This window comes from Schistocerca cancellata, chromosome 3 (assembly GCF_023864275.1).
Source record: "Schistocerca cancellata isolate TAMUIC-IGC-003103 chromosome 3, iqSchCanc2.1, whole genome shotgun sequence".
Classification (NCBI taxonomy): domain Eukaryota; kingdom Metazoa; phylum Arthropoda; class Insecta; order Orthoptera; family Acrididae; genus Schistocerca; species Schistocerca cancellata.
In genome coordinates, this window is record NC_064628.1 from 805,308,021 (window position 1) to 805,326,077 (window position 18,057).

The 18,057-nt window shown below is 38.2% G+C and overlaps 1 protein-coding gene across 3 annotated transcripts in view; it reads left to right on the forward strand.

The window, feature by feature from the left end:
• The window catches only part of LOC126175866 (integrin alpha-PS1), a 618,855-nt gene that overhangs the window by 578,209 nt on the left and 22,589 nt on the right, over nt 1-18,057 (forward strand). For all 3 annotated transcript variants that reach the window (XM_049922880.1, XM_049922881.1, XM_049922882.1), the window contains 2 exons: nt 9,016-9,239; nt 17,869-17,963. In XM_049922880.1, coding sequence (XP_049778837.1) covers nt 9,016-9,239; nt 17,869-17,963 — 319 coding nt within the window. The remainder of the gene's footprint in view (nt 1-9,015; nt 9,240-17,868; nt 17,964-18,057) is intronic.

Consider the following 18,057-nt stretch of genomic DNA (forward strand, 5'->3'; position numbering starts at 1 on the left):
GTTTAAAACATGACACCGACCCCTCGCACCACCTGACATCACTCGGTCCAGCAGTAGCATGGAGCTGCCCATCTTGCCTCCCATTCGTATGTTATTTTGGTGATTTTAACTTATGAAGAAGGAGAAGGAGAAGAAGAAGATGGTGATGGTGTGGTGATGATGATGACAGAGACAGTTATCAAAATCGTGAAAGTTTTGTTCAAAGCGGTGTGACTTTTAAACCAAGAATATTTTATTGACGCATGCTTCCATGTAAGACTCGGAGGTCACTTCCAATTTTGCCCCACAGCTGCCGAAAAGTGATTTCAAAATCCTGCTCTTTCTGACCAATAATGATTACCTTTTCATCAGAGAGATATGTTTGTTTAAAAAAGATTTAATGAATTCTGTTGTGCAGCCTTCATTTTATGATTTACTTGTACATCAACTCAATATAACATTTATATTAAAGGATGAAGTGCATGTAAAGTACATCATATCTGCATCTGTTTCTTATATTTTTTGTGCCTCCTGCTGCATCTCATTGCCTGTTTTTATTCTAACCCAATGCAACAAGTAAGTAATTTATACAGATGATTATGAAGAACTTAAAGCCAACCACATGTTCACTAATAATCTGTAAGTTTGTGGAATATAATCAACTTACCATGTAGTTAAATTCTTTGTCACTGTCCAAATTCTACACAAAAACACACACACTCTCTCTCTCTCACTCTCTCTCTCTCTCTCTCTCTCTCTCTCTCTCTCTCTCTCTCTCTCTCTCTCTCTCTTTTATGAAGTAGGTCAAGATAGATGGTTAGCTCACAAAAAGAAAAATAATGTTTAAAAATGTCATGAATGGCTTTTGCAATATTTATTGATATTACAATAGACAATTACATCTGTAAATAATCATTAATAAGCTATGTGACATTACATCATCATGAGTTTTGTAAGTGATATAAGTGATCCTCAGTTAGTGTTTCTACTAGTATAATCATTACCATTTAATATACACACATCAAAAAAAGTTTTGCATCACCCCAGTTCCCACAATTCCTGAAGATAGATGTTGACTGTGGGTATTGTATCAGAGTCCCTTTGACTGCTCAGAGATGTCACTAAACCCACCCAAAGTTATAAACAACCATACATGGGCAGCGCCTATTAGACGGAGGGGGCCCGACAGCCGACTGGTTCCATTCGTTCCACCAGGAAGGGGGCACACGGCTCGTGTTGTCTGTATTGAACCGTGTCTAGATGGTCAATACCGTGGTTCAATTGCAACCGCATGGTTACTTTGTGCCAGGAAGGGCTCTCAACAAGGGAAGTGTCCATGTGTCTTGGAGTGAACCAAAGCAATGTTGTTTGGGTGTGGAGGAGAGACAGGAACTGTCAATGACATGCCTTGCTCAGGGTGCCCAAGGGCTACTACTGCAGTGGTTGACCACTACCTTCTGATTATGGCTTGCAGGAACCCTGACAGCAACGCTACTATGTTGAATAATGCTTGTCGTGCAGCCACAGGATGTCGTTTTATGACTCAAACTGTACGCAATAGGCAGCATGATGTGCAACTTCACTCCTGACATCCACGGCAAGGTCCATCTTTGCAACCACAGCACCATGCAGCGCGATACAGATGGGCCCAACAACATGCCGAATTGACCGCTCAGGATTGGCATCATGTTCTATTCACCGATGAGTTTCACATATGCCTTAACCAGACAATTGTTGGAGACGTGTTTAGAGGCAACCCGGTCAGACTGAATGCTTTAGACACACTGTCCAGCGAGTGCAGCAAGATAGAGGTTCCCTGATGTTTTGGGGAGGCATTATGTGGGGCCAACGTACACCACTGGTGGCCATGGAAGGTGCAGCAATGGCTGTACCATACGTGAATGCCATCCTCCGACCGATAATGCAACCATATCGACAGCATATTGACGTGGCATTCGTCTTCGTGGACGACAACTTGCTTCTCCATCATGCACATGTTGTGAATAACTTCCTTCATGATAGCGGCATCGCTCGACTACAGTGGCCAGCATGTATTCCAGACATAAATCCCATCGAACATGTCTGGGATACATGGAAAATGGCTGTTTATGGGCAATGTGACCCCCCAACCACTCTGAGGGATCTACACTGAATTGCCATTGAGGAGTGGAACAATCTGGACCAACAGTGCCTTGATGAACTTGTGGATAGTATGCCACGACGAATACAGGCATGCATGAATGCAAAGGGATGTGCTCCTGGGTATTAGAGGTAACAGTGTGTACAGCAATTTGGACCACCACCTCTAAAGGTCTGGCTGTATGGTGGTACGTCAGGCAATGTGTGTTTTTCATGAGCAATGAAAAGGGCAGAAATGATGTTTATATTTATCTCTATTCCAATTTTCTGTACAGGTTGTGGAACTCTTGGAACCGAGGTGATGCAAAACTTTTTTTGATGTGTGTGTATACAATCTTCAATCATCTCAGGTAGTGAAATATTTAAAGAATCTTATGAAATGTCTCAAACAAACTACATGACCTTCCATTTTCATGGATAGTGTAATAGAGAACTATTTAGATCAAAAATTTATGTAACATATGTGTTCTTAGACCATCTGTTGTAACACAATGGTGAATGACTTTGATCAAGGATCATAAGTTGCATAAGTGTCCTCAAGTCATTGAAAGTAGTATAAAATGAGTGATTTTTATAAAAAATAAATAAAAATCATCACCAATACATGAGATGTAACTCCTCACAAGTATCATATGCGACCTTAATCTGTCATAGTGCAAGATCAAATAAAATATGTAAAGCACAATAAATTCCATACATAATATTATTTAATCACAATTGCCGAAAAGTGATTGAAATATTCAGAAGACCATAAAACACTTAACATTATTTAATCACAAGTAGCTCAGTGGTGAATGAAATATCCAAAGGATCAGAAATCCTGTATGTAATATTATTTAATCACTTGTATCTCAACTATGACTGAAATATGCAAGTGACCATAAGTGTCAAACATGATATTACTTAATTACAGTACTTGAAAGGATCATAAATGCCATATTTGATCTTCTCTTTTATGGGTTATTAAGTACAACATCATTGAAAGATGTACATATCACTATTCTTATGTTTTAACAAGAGATGTATCATTTTTTGTTCCTATGTTAAAGTGACCCAAGCCCTTTGTAATCATCATGTATTCAGTTTTTAGTCCTTTTACAGTTGCAGAGACTACTGCTTGCACAGATTCTAGCTTTGTATCTTATAGTGGAAAGCATTTGTAACTGCAGACTGTTGAACATCCATAGATCTGTCTCTCATGCAACAAAATATTCATATGTACTGTGACACTGAAGCTGCATTTGCAATTGCACACTGGTGAACACCTCCAGAGTTCTGAACTTTGTCCTATTTTGCCAAACAAAGATGGGGGGGGGGGGGGGGGGGGGGGAGTCATAGGTGTAGTGAACAAAAAGATATAGTCAACAAAAATACAAAGCTATAGCTGTTCAGCAAGGATTGTAATGAAATATGGCGAGTAATGCTTGTGAGAGAGGATTATTTCGTTTTAGCTGAAGCCTGTGTGATCAGTTAAAATATTCTCTCAGTGCTGATGTTATAGTGTCATGGCCTCAGCATAATGAAGGAGGATAGTAAAAGAAAATGTATGTTTTTAAAGGGGATATATTTCTTCACTTAATGTTAACATCAAGTTAGTAGTACACTATCTTATGTAAACACCACATGTCAGAAAAATATACATCAAATACTACTGGGCAACAAAAATCCAAACAACCATTTCTACAGTGCCAACAGAAATCTGTCACTTAAGTGTTCCACCAGTTCAGCATATCTGGGGTATTAAAATTGAATAACTTCTCCCAAACTGATTGCACACATCATCTGATGAAAGAGAGGTGTCAACAGATAACGTAATATTTTGCTGACCCTACTGTTCAAATAAATCATTGACTCACTTCTATAAGGCTACAAAGCTAGAACTTAACATTGCAGTTACTTCTAAATTTTTATTTTGTCTGAGATTTGTTTATGTACCTAAGTAAATTCTTACCAGTAAAATATATAATCCATTTTAAATCCTTATTTATTGTTTAAACTGTTCATTGACCTCCTTTTTCAGTAAGTCACTGACAAATTATTTCTTCTCCATTTCTCTATCTTCCATGGATTCACTTACTTATTTGATTCATCATAATATTCTGCTGGTGAATTGCGTGCTAATGAGAATGTTGATAATCTTCAATAAATCTTCAATTTAAAATGTTAAATTTCTTCATACTTTTCATTTAATAAAAAATCTTCTTTCTTTACTTTTATCAATTCCCAGCACAAAATTAAATGAATATGATTGTGTTCAGATTTTAACTGATTTCTTTTGTGACTCTGAATGTCTACACCTAAAACTCAAATTCTGTTCTGACTAGACCCAATGGACTACTTCACCAGTGCAGTTGGCCTTGTACTGGAATCAAATAAGCTTCAGCAAATGTTCAACTTTATATAAAAGCATTTCTTCTGTAATTAACCTCATGTACAAGGACTTCTTGCATTGCAAAACATTATAGAATAGGGAACATTGCTTCCACTCATAATGAGTTGATATATAAGAATCTAACATTAGAATAACATCAATTAATGTTTCAGTCAACATCTATCTTGCCATGGCATCATGCCGCATTGTTATGGTACATGCTTTTATTTGGTAGTGCACCACATTACTCCAAACAGGGTCACCGACTCGAGGAGATTACGCAAAGTTCATGCAGCTCGTGGTAATAATGCTATCACTATCCCCAACATGAAAATGAATGGTGCCCATCTGTATATGTGTCACATGCAAACAGATAACAAAACCTCAAAACAGCTTCTCATAGTTAACAACAGAACTATTATGTGGTTTAATTATCATGACCATCATTTGTCATATAGGAAGATGTAGGGTTACACATCACTCTACCATAGTGCATCACAGTGCGCTGTATTGAGGCAGTTTTGGGAATTTGTGCTAGTAAAATGTCAGAACAAAAATAGCACTGATTTTGTTGATTGCTTATGCATCCAAAAATTAGTTTCATGTAAACTGTGTGCTTGACCAGATAACTAGTAGAAAGTAAAAAGTGAAGTTGACACCCCCCCCCCCCCCCCCCCCAACCAAAAGGCTGGTATACATTCCTCTGAGCTTTGTACTTACTTACCTTACCAGTTATCAGGGGATATACTTTTGATGTGGACTGGGAAAGGCAGTTGACATTATTCACATTAAAAGTCGTTGCCAGAGGTGAAATAAGCATTAAGTAACAGAAAAATTGTTTTAGATTCCCTGAAAACTGAACCCTGGAACAGACACTTACTTTCTTTTGAAGTGCCTGTTCCCAATGAAGTAAGTGAATGGAACATTGTGTTAATAATAATAATAATAATAATAATAATAATAATAATAATGAGAAGAAGCTGTACTACTATATAAAGTCAAGATGATGATACCAAAAATCTCAAAAGTTCATGACCGAATTACTTCAAAGTTTTACACAATACTCTAATAATTATTGGGTGGACATGATATATATTTATATGTATAATATATAAAGGAGAAACATTGTTAGCAAACTTCTCTAAAAGTTCTTGACTGGTTTACGTAAGATTTATTACATAATACTCATAAACATTTGGACAGACAAAGGCCACAACTTTTTAATAAACAAGGTATTTTTATTAATGTTTAAAAAACCCCAAAGTGACATTGAGACAAGTAATTTAATATAAGACACAGGGCCACAAATGTTGGTAAATACCCCAAAAGCGGATGACAGATGTTGAACATGCGACGTCTGCAGATGATGTACCTTGCAACATGTGCAGCAGTGGAGCCTATGTCTGTCACACCTGATCATTCCAACCCAGGTTAGGTGTTTAGTGAATGTTGTAACTTCTATCTTTACAACAGATAACATTTACAAATGGTGTTTGGAAACAGAGCAGCCTAGCAGAGCAACGTGTGGCACTGCCCCCTACTGGGAAGGGTAGGATTAACAAGCTCAATTCCTGCATGTGTGGCAAGGCAAGTCATCTGGCGATGTCACATGTTCACCATTTCTTTGCCACTGGTAGGGTATTTCACAACATCTGTGGCTCCCAAGTGTCTTAATAAGTTACTTGTCTCAGTGTCATCTATGTTGCTTTAGGGTTTTTTTTAAACGTTAATAAGAATTACCCTATATACAGGGTGTTACAAAAAGGTACGGCCAAACTTTCAGGAAACATTCCTCACACACAACGAAAGAAAAGATGTTATGTGGACATGTGTCCGGGAAAACTTACTTTCCATTTTAGAGCTCAATTTATTACTTCTCTTCAAATCACATTAATCGTGGAATGGAAACACACAGCAACAGAACGTACCAGCGTGACTTCAAACACTTTGTTACAGGAAATGTTCAAAATGTCCTCCGTTAGCGAGGATACGTGCACCCACCCTCTGTCGCATGGAATCCCTGATGCGCTGATGCAGCCCTGGAGAATGACGTATTGTATCACAGCTGTCCACAATATGAGCACGAAGAGTCTCTACATTTGGTACCGGGGTTGCATAGACAAGAGCTTTCAAATGCCCCCATAAATGAAAGTCAAGAGGGTTGAGGTCAGGAGAGCGTGGAGGCCATGGAATTGGTCCACCTCTACCAATCCATCGGTCACCAAATCTGTTGTTGAGAAGCGTACGAACACTTCGACTGAAATTTGCAGGAGCTCCATCGTGCATGAACCACATAAAGGCACATGTTCTAGCAGCACAGGTAGAGTATCCCATATGAAATCATGATAATGTGCTCCATTGAGCATAGGTGGAAGAACATGGGGCCCAATCAAGACATCACCAACAATGCCTGCCCAAACGTTCACAGAAAATCTGTCTTGATGACGTGATTGCACAATTGCGTGCGGATTCTCATCAGCCCACACATGTTGATTGTGAAAATTTACAATTTGATCACGTTGAAATGAAGCCTCATCCGTAAAGAGAACATTTGCACTGAAATGAGGAGTGACACATTGTTCGATGAACCATTCGCAGAAGTGTACCCGTGGAGGCCAATCAGCTGCTGATAGTGCCTGCACACGCTGTACATGGTACGGAGACAACTGGTTCTCCCGCAGCACTCTCCATACAGTGATGTGGTCAACGTTACCTTGTACAGCAGCAACTTCTCTGACGCTGACATTAGGATTATCGTAACTGCACGAAGAATTGCCTCGTCCATTGCAGGTGTCCTCGTCGTTCTAGGTCTTCCCCAGTTGTGAGTCATAGGCTGGAATGTTCCGTGCTCCCTAAGACGCTGATCAATTGCTTCAAACGTCTTCCTGTCGGGACACCTTCATTCTGGAAATCTGTCTCGATACAAACGTACCGCGCCACAGCTATTGCCCCGTGCTAATCCATACATCAAATGGGCATCTGCCAACTCCGCATTTGTAAACATTGCACTGACTGCAAAACCACGTTCGTGATGAACACTAACCTGTTGATGCTACGTACTGATGTGCTTGATGCTAGTACTGTAGAGCAATGAGTCACATGTCAACACAAGCACCAAAGTCAACATTACCTTCCTTCAATTGGGCCAACTGGTGGTGAATCGAGGAAGTACAGTACATACTGACGAAACTAAAATGAGCTCCAACATGGAAATTAAGCGTTTCCGGACACATGTCCACATAACATCTTTTCTTTATTTGTGTGTGAGGAATGTTTCCTGAAAGTTTGGCCGTACCTTTTTGTAACACCCTATATAAAGGGGAAACATTGTTAGCAAAAATGTCAAAAAGTTCTTGAGTGATTTATTTGATATTTTTACTAGATTATATATTTTTATAAAAAAATATGTGCAAGTGTTTTTATTAAAATTGACTATGAGGAGGAAAATGTTGCAATTTGAAAATGTGTGGCTTCATTTCCTTTCTCATAGTCAGTTGTAACTTCTATAGCAATGTGCTATGTTATTTTCTTCATCTCAGTCGTTTTTAAGGGAAACCAGGAAAGCTTTATTTATGGCTTGTTAGCGTCTGGTTAGAATACTATTATGGAATCTGAACTGTCCAAAAGTTTGTAATCCTACCAGTTTTCAGATTAATACTATGTAAAATACTGTACCAAGAATACCAACAAATTTGCTCTTTTATTTTAAGCATCTTCAATTCGCAATCAAGGCTTTGTTTGCTCTAACAATAAACAAGGCTCAAGATCAGAGAGAGAGGGAAAGAGGATATGGATGGAGAAGGGAGAGGGGGGAGGAAATGGGTAGAGAGAAAGCAAAGGAGGGTGTAGACAGAGACAGAGAAAAAGGAGATAGAGGGCAAAGGGTGAGGAGGATATGGACAAGGAAAGGGAGGAGGAAGTGATGGACAGGGGGGAGGGGGGGGGGGAGGAGGAGGAGGAGGAGGAGGAGGAGGAGGAGGAGGAGGAGGAAATGGACATAGAGAGGGGAGGAGGAAGAGATGTTGGAGGGAGGGGGGAGAAGGAGATTAGGACATACATCCGATTACCACACATATTCAGCAAATGCAAAGCATAGCCTAGTTCCCAAGTAATAAAACATGTTCAGCTTTGAAATAAGTGAGTACAGCTCCTAAAAGCACACCATAGTGTCTGATCAGCTTCCATGGGTTCCAGAATTTGACTCATTCATTCATTCATTCATTCATCATTCATACAGTATGTTCTGTAGATAGCACCGTGGTGGTGGAACTTAAATGAACCTTTACATTAACAACATAATTTGCACCAAGATAACTGTATGGTTATCACATAGATATCGGTTTTGACTTAGGCAACCTGTCTTAGGTAATTTTGAATATTGTAAATATGTAATGCAAACTTTAGATAACACAGTAATGAAAACTCAAGTAACCATTCAATTAACTGTATGGAACACATTATTTTAATACCAAAGGTACATGGAAATTCTGTTGTTAAAATTATTATTACTATTATTATTATTTCAGCAATTGGTGGAGGACAGTGCTACATGGAACCAGAACAAGTCAACCCTTTAGGGCTTGTCCAGAGACCAGGTGTTGATGAGACACCTCTGGAGGCTCTTATTATGATATCAGAAAATGAAGCCAATGCATCTGCCAGTGCACGGAGAAAGCGTGATACTGAAATGGTTATCCGCGCAGAACTGCAAACTGATAAGGATGGAAGACAGAGACAAATAGTAACTATGGTCAGTGTAAAACAAGTAGTCTGTTTCTTTCTCAGTCACTTACATCTTTCTGCTTTGGTTTCCTCTGGTGATGGAATTGCCTAAAATTCTGAAACCTAAGGATTTAAATTGTGTTTTTATTCATTTGTATGTGGTGTTTTCTTTTCTTGCCTTTCCATAGTAGAGAAAGCTGAAATTATTGCCACATTTAAGAGCAAGTGCTCACTTTATCCATAATATTCCCATTGTAGTTTTAAAGAGCCCATAAACTCCCCTCTAAGTCAAATCAGGGCATCTGGAGCAGCTGACATAGCCTCAGAATTACTAAGATCTTTGGGAGAACCAACCATGTCAAAACTGTCCAACTTAGTATGTGTGACATATGACATAAACTAAGCATACTCTTTATTTGTGTGAACAAAACCATCTACATTGCTTAACATACTTATTTATTACACAGTTTTTGCTACTGCCATCATCATATACAAATAAGACTTAGAACTTGCAAAACAATGTTCAGTGTACATACTAAAAGCATGTGCCTAATCGGGAAATCAACTAACAACTTCCTCTCAGACTTTAGAGGGAATGCAATAATCCCAGTACCAAAGAAGACACTGGTAAGAATATGAAATGGTCCCTGCAACTGTTCATAATATTCTGCAATATATTATATTAAGCAATATTATTGACCACCTGTGAATGAGATTGAATGTTGTGAAAGATGTTTATTTATTATTTATTTTTTACACATCAGGTTCCTTAGGACGAAATTGAGGAGCAAATCTCCAAGGTCATGGAACGTGTCAGTACATGAAATTATAACATAAAAGTAATAATAGATAAAAATAAAATGTTCATGAACCTGAAAAAAGTTTAGATTTGAAAGTGCTCGATTACTGCTAAGATTTTAGAATTCTTTTGGTAGCTTATTGAAAATGGATTCAGCAGTATACTGCACACCTTTCTGTACAAGACTTAAGGAAGTCCGATCCAAATGCAGGTTTGATTTCTGCCGAGTATTAACTGAGTGAAAGCTGCTTATTCTTGAAAATAAGCTAATATTGTTAACAAGAAATAACAGTACAGAATATATATATTCAAAATTCAAGCTTTCGCAACAAACGGTTGCTTCGTCAGGAAAGAGGGAAGGAGAGGGAAAGACGAAAGGATGTGGGTTTTAAGGGAGAGGGTAAGGAGTCATTCCAATCCCGGGAGGGGAAAGACTTACCTAAGGGGGGAAAAAGGACGGGTATACACTCGCGCGCACACACACACACACATATCCATCCACACATATACAGACACAAGGAGACATCTGATGTCTGCTTGTGTCTGTATATGTGTGGATGGATATGTGTGTGTGTGCGAGTATATACCCGTCCTTTTTTCCCCCTAAGGTAAGTCTTTCCGCTCCCGGGACTGGAATGACTCCTTACCCTCTCCCTTAAAACCCACATCCTTTCGTCTTTCCCTCTCCTTCCCTCTTTCCTGATGAGGCAACAGTTTGTTGCGAAAGCTTGAATTTTGTGTGTATGTTTGTGTTCGTTTGTGTGTCTGTCGACCTGCCAGCACTTCCATTTGGTAAGTCACATCATCTTTGTTTTTAGGTATATATATATATATATATATATATATATATATATTTTTTTTTTTTTTTTTTTTTTTTTTTTTTTTTTTTTTTTTTTTTTTTTTTTTTTTTTTTTTTTACAGACTCATGAACAGGGGTTGACAAGAGGTTCACGAACTTAAACCACTTATTGCCCGAATCACCTGTTTCTGAGCTAAAAATATCCTTTTATAATGGGAAGAGTTACCCCAAAATATAATATCCTACAACATAAGTGAATGAAAATAAGCAAAGTAGACTAATTTTCATGTCGAACGATCACTCACTTCAGATACCATCCGAATAGTAAAAATGGCAGCATTAAGTCTTTGAACAAGTTCCTGAATGCGTATTTTCCATGACAGTTCACTATCTATCTGAATACCCAGAAATTTGAACTGTTCAGTTTCACTGATCACATGCGCATTCTGTGAAATTGAAATGTCCAGTTTTGTTGAAATGTGTGTTGGAAACTGTAAGAACTGAGTCTTACTGTGATTTAGCATTAGTTTATTTTCTACAAGCCACGTACTTATGTCATGAACTGCAGTATTTGAAACCGAGCCAATGTTGCACAAAACATCCTTTACTACCAAGCTAGTGTCATCAGCAAACAGAAATATTTTTGAGTTACCCGTAGTACTAGAGGGCATATCATTTATATAAATAAGCAACAGGAGTGACACCAACACTGATCCCTGGGGCACATCCCATTTGACTGTACCCCACTCAGACCCAACATCACAGCCATTCTCAACACTGTGAATAATGACCTTTTGCTGTGTATTGTTAAAGTAAGAGGTGAACCAATTGTGAGCTACTCCCTGTATTCCGTAATGGTCCAACTTCTGGAGCAATATTCTGTGATCAACACAATCAAACGCCTTTGTTAAATCAAAATACCTAGTGTCCGAAACCTTTTGTTTAACCCGTACAGTACTTTACAGAGAAAAGAGAATATAGAATTTTCAGATGTTAAACAACTTCTGAAGTCGAATTGTACATTTGATAGCAAATTGTGTGCTATAAAATGATCAATTATCCTTACATACACAGCCTTTTCAATAACTTTAGCAAACACTGATGGCATAGAAATAGGTCAGAAATGTACCATTCCTAAAGGAAAAATTACGAATAATGCTAAATACAGTGCTAACATGTGTGACACAGTACTTAAATACTCTGCTAGGCACTCCATCATATCCATGAGAGTCCTTAGTCTTCAGTGATTTAATTATTGACTCAATCTCCCCCATGCCTGTATCACAGAAGAGTATTTCAGACATCAATCATGGAAAGGCATTTTCCAAGAGAGTTATGATTCCCTGTGGAAACTAAATTTTTATTTAGCAATGCTCAGAAAATTACTGTTAAATACAGTACATATATCTGATTTATCAGTAACAGAAATATTTTTACTATGAACTGACTTTATATCATCGACCTTGTGTTGCTGACCAGCCACTTCCTTCACAACTGACCATATGGTTTTAATTTTATCCTGTGATTTAACTATTCTATTTGTGTACCACATACTCTTTGCCTTCCTAATAACATTTTTAAGCATCTTACAATACTGCTTGTAATGGGCTACTGTAGCTTGATTGTGACTACTTCTAACATTTTGATATAATTCCCACTTTGTTCTACATGATATCCTTATCCCACTAGTTAGCCACCCAGCCTGCCTTTTACTGCAGTACCCCATTTAGAACATTCTAATGGAAAGCAACTCTCACAGAGCATGAGAAATGTGTTAAGGAAAGTATTATATTTATCATCTATGTTATCAGCACTATAAAAATCCTGCCACTCTTGTTCCTTGACGAGGTTTAAAAAACTCTCTATTGCTGTTGGATTAACTTTCCTACATAGTTTGTAATTATATGTGACATTTGACTGAGTACAAAAGCCTTTTAGTGTTAAAATTTGAGCATCATGGTCTGGAAGGCCATTCACCCTTTTAGTAACAGAATTGCTATCTAGTAATGAAGAATGAATAAAAATATTGTCTATGGCTGTGCTACTGTTCCCCTGCACTCTAGTTGGTCAACACAGTCTGCATCAGATCATATGAATTTAGGAGATCTACCAATGTCCTTTTTCTTGCCCTATCATATACAAAATTAATATTGAAGTCACCACATATAACTAATTTCTGGTACTTCCTACTAAGTGAATCAAGAAACTCCCTCTACATTGAGCAGAAATGCTCTGAAGTCAGAGTTAGGGGACGTATAAACAATAACAATTAGAAGTTTAATTTCACTAAATTCAATGCCCCTGCACAACACCGAGCGAGGTGGCGCAGTGGTTAGCACACTGGACTCGCATTCGGGAGGACGACGGTTCAATCCCGTCTCCGGCCATCCTGATTTAGGTTTTCCGTGATTTCCCTAAATCGCTTCAGGCAAATGCCGGGATGGTTCCTTTGAAAGGGCACGGCCGATTTCCTTCCCCATCCTTCCCGCATCCGAGCTTGCGCTCCGTCTCTAATGACCTCGTTGTCGACGGGACGTTAAACACTAATCTCCTCCTCCTCCTCCTGCACAACATTCAAATATCTGTTCAGTGAAGTGCCATGATACATCTATGGACTCAAATGGAATACTGTTTTGTATGTACATGGCCACTCCCCCACCCTGCAACTGTAAGGAACTCCTTGAAAAACAGCCAGATAATCTGTATCCTGCTAAAGGAAGCCTCTGAATTGTCAGATTTTGTGCAATACATTGACGGATCTACTGAAATCAGATTTTTATTGCACAAACTGGTTGGCGTGTGCAGTCTCTGGCTGATACTGTGTACTAAACAGTTTATTTTGTGTGATTTACTGTGTTGTGTAAACCAAATTGTGGAAATGACTTCGAAGTCGATGGAAAACACGTTCATTTTGGAATTATTGGAAACATATAAATGACTTGTCAGCCTTATGGTACGTAAAATCAAATGAGTATAATAATCATCAGAAGAAAACAAACCAATACTGTCTCCATTGTTGTCTATATATAGGGAGATGTACATAGAAGCAAATAAGCTTCAATTAGTAAAGAGGTTAAATTCATTTTGGACAAATCATAGGAAGGTGGCTGCCTTGCAGAACTAGTGTCTCACAATTGAATGCCCTTTTTCTTAATTATTGGTGTAAATGTTTGCAAAAGTACATAAACGAGCAAGTGTTCATCCTCAAAAAGTTCCAATAATCACTTGTCACACTTATGCTTAAGTCACTTTGTAAATTTTCAAGGTTCAGTCTTCCTCTCTACTTACACCACTCCCTCACCCAACTATGCCTCTTCTCTTCTTTCCATGAGTGAAAAGCAAGCCCAATGGCCAAATAATAGCTGGTGTCCGTATGCAGCATGTTTGCAACTTCATGAGTTGACATGTATTTTTTGCAGTATCACTTTGCTGTCTGGAAACTACTGTCAATACATTGTAGAATATTCTTGCCCAATATTATTGATAGTGTAGGGACCACTTTGGTAAACTATACATTAATAAGTCTTGGTTGCAAAATAGAATACTGACATGAATTATCTGTAGAAGGATGGAATGACTAATATCGGCTGACCTGGGAAAGATTAATTTCAGTTCCTGATTAGACAGGTTGAAAAAAAAAAGGGCAAACCCATATTTACAGCATTTGTAGCTGTAGAGCAAGCTTTTGACCAGTGTTGACTGGCAAAAACTCTTCAAAATTCTGAAGATATCTGGGATAAAATACCAGGAGCAAAATACTATCTTCAACATACAGAGAGATTTGGTTCATAGAACATCCACGACTGAGAGGTATGATAATTAATTTAGGGAGATCCACTTCAGATGTATTAAATATTTAGTCAAACCATGACTGGTTTCAAGATTTTAAAATCCAATCTTCAAGTGTATGACAATATTGTATTTGCTAACCCAAAATACGTTATTGGGCCAGTCAATGCAAGAACGCCATTCATTGCATGTTGGTAAAAACTGTTTCCACTGGACAGCTGCGCAGAAGGAACACTGTGGCTGGCATTTCTGCTGTGGCGCTGCCCAGTGGCAGACAGTTTCTGCCAACATGCAGTGATTGAAGCTCTTGCACTGACTGGTTGGACCACATGTTATGTTACCAAATACAATAATTTTGTACTCCTGAATATGGGATTTTAAAATCTTGAAACCGATCGTGGTTTGAATAATTAATATAACTGAAGTGGATCTCTCTACATTAATCAACAACTTATAAAGGGCTGAAGGACATGAAGGAGAGGCTTTAACTGAGGAGGCAATGAGAGGGGGTTGCAGCCTATTTCTGTCATTCAGTCTGTATATAAAGTAAACAGAAAACAAGGAGCAATTTGGTACAGGAATTGAAGTTAGGGAGAAGAAATAAAAACTTTGTTTGCCATTAACATTGTAATTCTATTAGGCATGTCAAAGGACTTGGAAAATCGATTGAATGGAATGAATAGTGTCTTGAAAAGAGGTTATAACATAACCAGTAATAAAAAAGAGAACAGGACTCGGTTCATGCACGACAGTGTGTGGTACTAATATGTTCCAAAAAGCCACGTGAGAAAATGTGATTTTTCAGTGAGTCATCTCGGGATCTGTTGAACACAGAGAGGAGGGGTCAAGTGTTTTGGAGAGCCCTCGGCCTTGCGACCATTTGTATACCTATTGGGAGAATGGTAATATTCTAGCTATCCTACAGCACAGTGTCAAAGCTGAAACATTAGATACTTCCTCCACCCCTGGCAAATTGGGCAAATCAGTTGGTTTTTTGCATTAGGTATGATCTAGGGTGAAAATTAGGTGGGTTGTAAAAGCACCATTTTTTCATGAGCAGTACCAAAGTACCTATTGTGGGAATGGCCACTTCTATAATATAAATTCATGACAGATCTTCAAAATTTTTACCATATGTTCTTAAGATGATGGTCTCAGGGAACCTTCATTCTTTTTTCAATATTGTTGCCCATTATTGAGAGCCAGAGGTGAGAAAAGTAATCAGAAAAAAATAAGCAAACGATTTTGTGCCCGCCATATGTTATGCATACCTATTTCTTGTTTATATAGGTAAAAATATATAACTGTGTCAAATTATACAAACAAACTGTGAGAACTTTACTGATCTATGGAATTGGTTTCATGTAAGTAGCACACACTTCTCTCAGAGCAAAATGGGGAACCAGCTGCCTCAATCCTCATTCTGCCCCCAAAATTTTGGTGCCCGAACGTATTCAGCTTTTTTGTGCCAAAGAGAGTAACACAGAGGCAGTGGCAGTGGTAGAGAGAGGAGACATTGCCAGTGGGAGAGGAAGAGGTGGTAAACAGTGATTGTGTCAGAGAGAAAGTGCCAATGCAACAGAGAGATGGATGAAGACAATAGCAATTGGAGCAAAAGAGAGAGGAGATATTGATGGTCACTGAGAAACAGCAGCAGAAAAAGAAAAAGAGAGATTGATGGAGGTAGATGCAGTGGGAGCAAAAGAGAAAAAGAGACAGTGGAAATGAAAAATACAAATGAGTGGAGAGCGTACATGGGGTTGGGGGGTCTGAACCCTCCTGGACCATTGCATTGTAACACATAGATATAGAAGAGGGTGCAATTTGGAATGAAATTTGAAACACGTGGGTGTAGAGAAAAAAAGTAAGTTAGGTCCCCCAGACTTTTTGAGTTGCCGAGGTATGGTGGAGACAGTGGCAGTGGAAAAGTATGACAACAGGAGACAGTGTAAGTAAGAGTAAGTTAGAGAGAGGTGACTGTGGTATTGGGATATACTGTAAATAAGTGGGAGAAAGAGGAGACAGAAACAATATACAGGGTGAGTAAGGAGACAAGGTACAAGCTTCAAGGTTTGGTAGTGTTAATGATTCTGAACAAAAATGTTCGTATGGACATTTGCCCTATTCCAAATGGTTTCCAAGATTGGACACATTTAATATCACTTTCGTACGTTTTTCTTTAGTTACTCAAAAACCACACCCTACAGTGAAAACATGGTGCACTACAAACATATACTACATTAGATTTTCTATGAAAAAGGTCCTATTCATTTTCTCTCTAGGATAGTTTGAATGAAGAGAGTGCGAGAATATTGGAAATCTCAAGTGACGTTCACTGGAGATAATCAGTATACACGTGATAATTACTGTGGGACAGAACTGGTGACAGATCATTCACCTACAGTGAGAACATCATTGGACCTAACACAAAATCCTGAGACATGCCTGATATTATCCGTCTCCATTTTTCACTTTTTGAGGAGATTTATTAGATCACTTGGAACACTATAATAAATAATAATAATAAACTACTCTTGGGCAGTTAAAAAGAATATTGTAAAAATTTAAACTAAAGAAACAGCAGTGCTCGCTGTGAGCTCTAAGTAGCCTGATTTGTGGTGCAATACTGTAAGCAGTAGGCTTGACAATTGACCCCACAGAAGCAGGTAGCGAAACAAGCAAACAGTTTTGCTCATTAGTCATGCTGAGAATTATATTTCTATTGCTTTGACCACTCCTTCATTTATATTAATAGATAGTTACTTCTTGAAGACAGATACATAAATCAGTAGGCCTTTGTTCTGATGAAATACGTTTTGAAGAAATGTACAGTGAATTGTACTGAAGTATCTGCTTTCTAGCTTTCTATTTTGTGGTCTTTCTGTGTACAATTATGGGACCCCCAGTGGCTTTGTTGAGTTATTAAAATTTCAGCTGCTTGTCAACATTAATTGAAACAATGGCAGTGCCACTTGTCTTTGCAGCAGTATAGTGTTACATGGTGGGAAGCTTCAGATATTTCCTTTTTGGAGAGACATTCAAAGACAGAATTCAAACTTCTAGCTTTTATTTTTCTGTTTTGCATTTCAGCCTCTGGTTTGTCAGCAAGTGTCTGTATAGTAATTTCAGTATCATTTAGTGTAAAAATAAAATTCAGATCCTCAACAAACTATAACAGTTGAAGTCTAGGTATTCACAGACAAATAAAATTTGCAGTCTTTTAATCTAACTGATGTGGTAATGTTTAATATTATGCATAATCTCTTTCAGAGTTGTTCCCAAGGCTCTGCCAAATGCATCAGATTTCGCTGCTCAGTAAGAAACCTGCAGATGAAACAAGAAGCTGTTATCAAAATAAGATCCAGGTGAAACCTGTTATATTTATGATACAAGTAAATACAGCAATTTAAAAATACTTACAGAGTTACATTGTTTTTCATTACACTTGTTCTCTGGTTC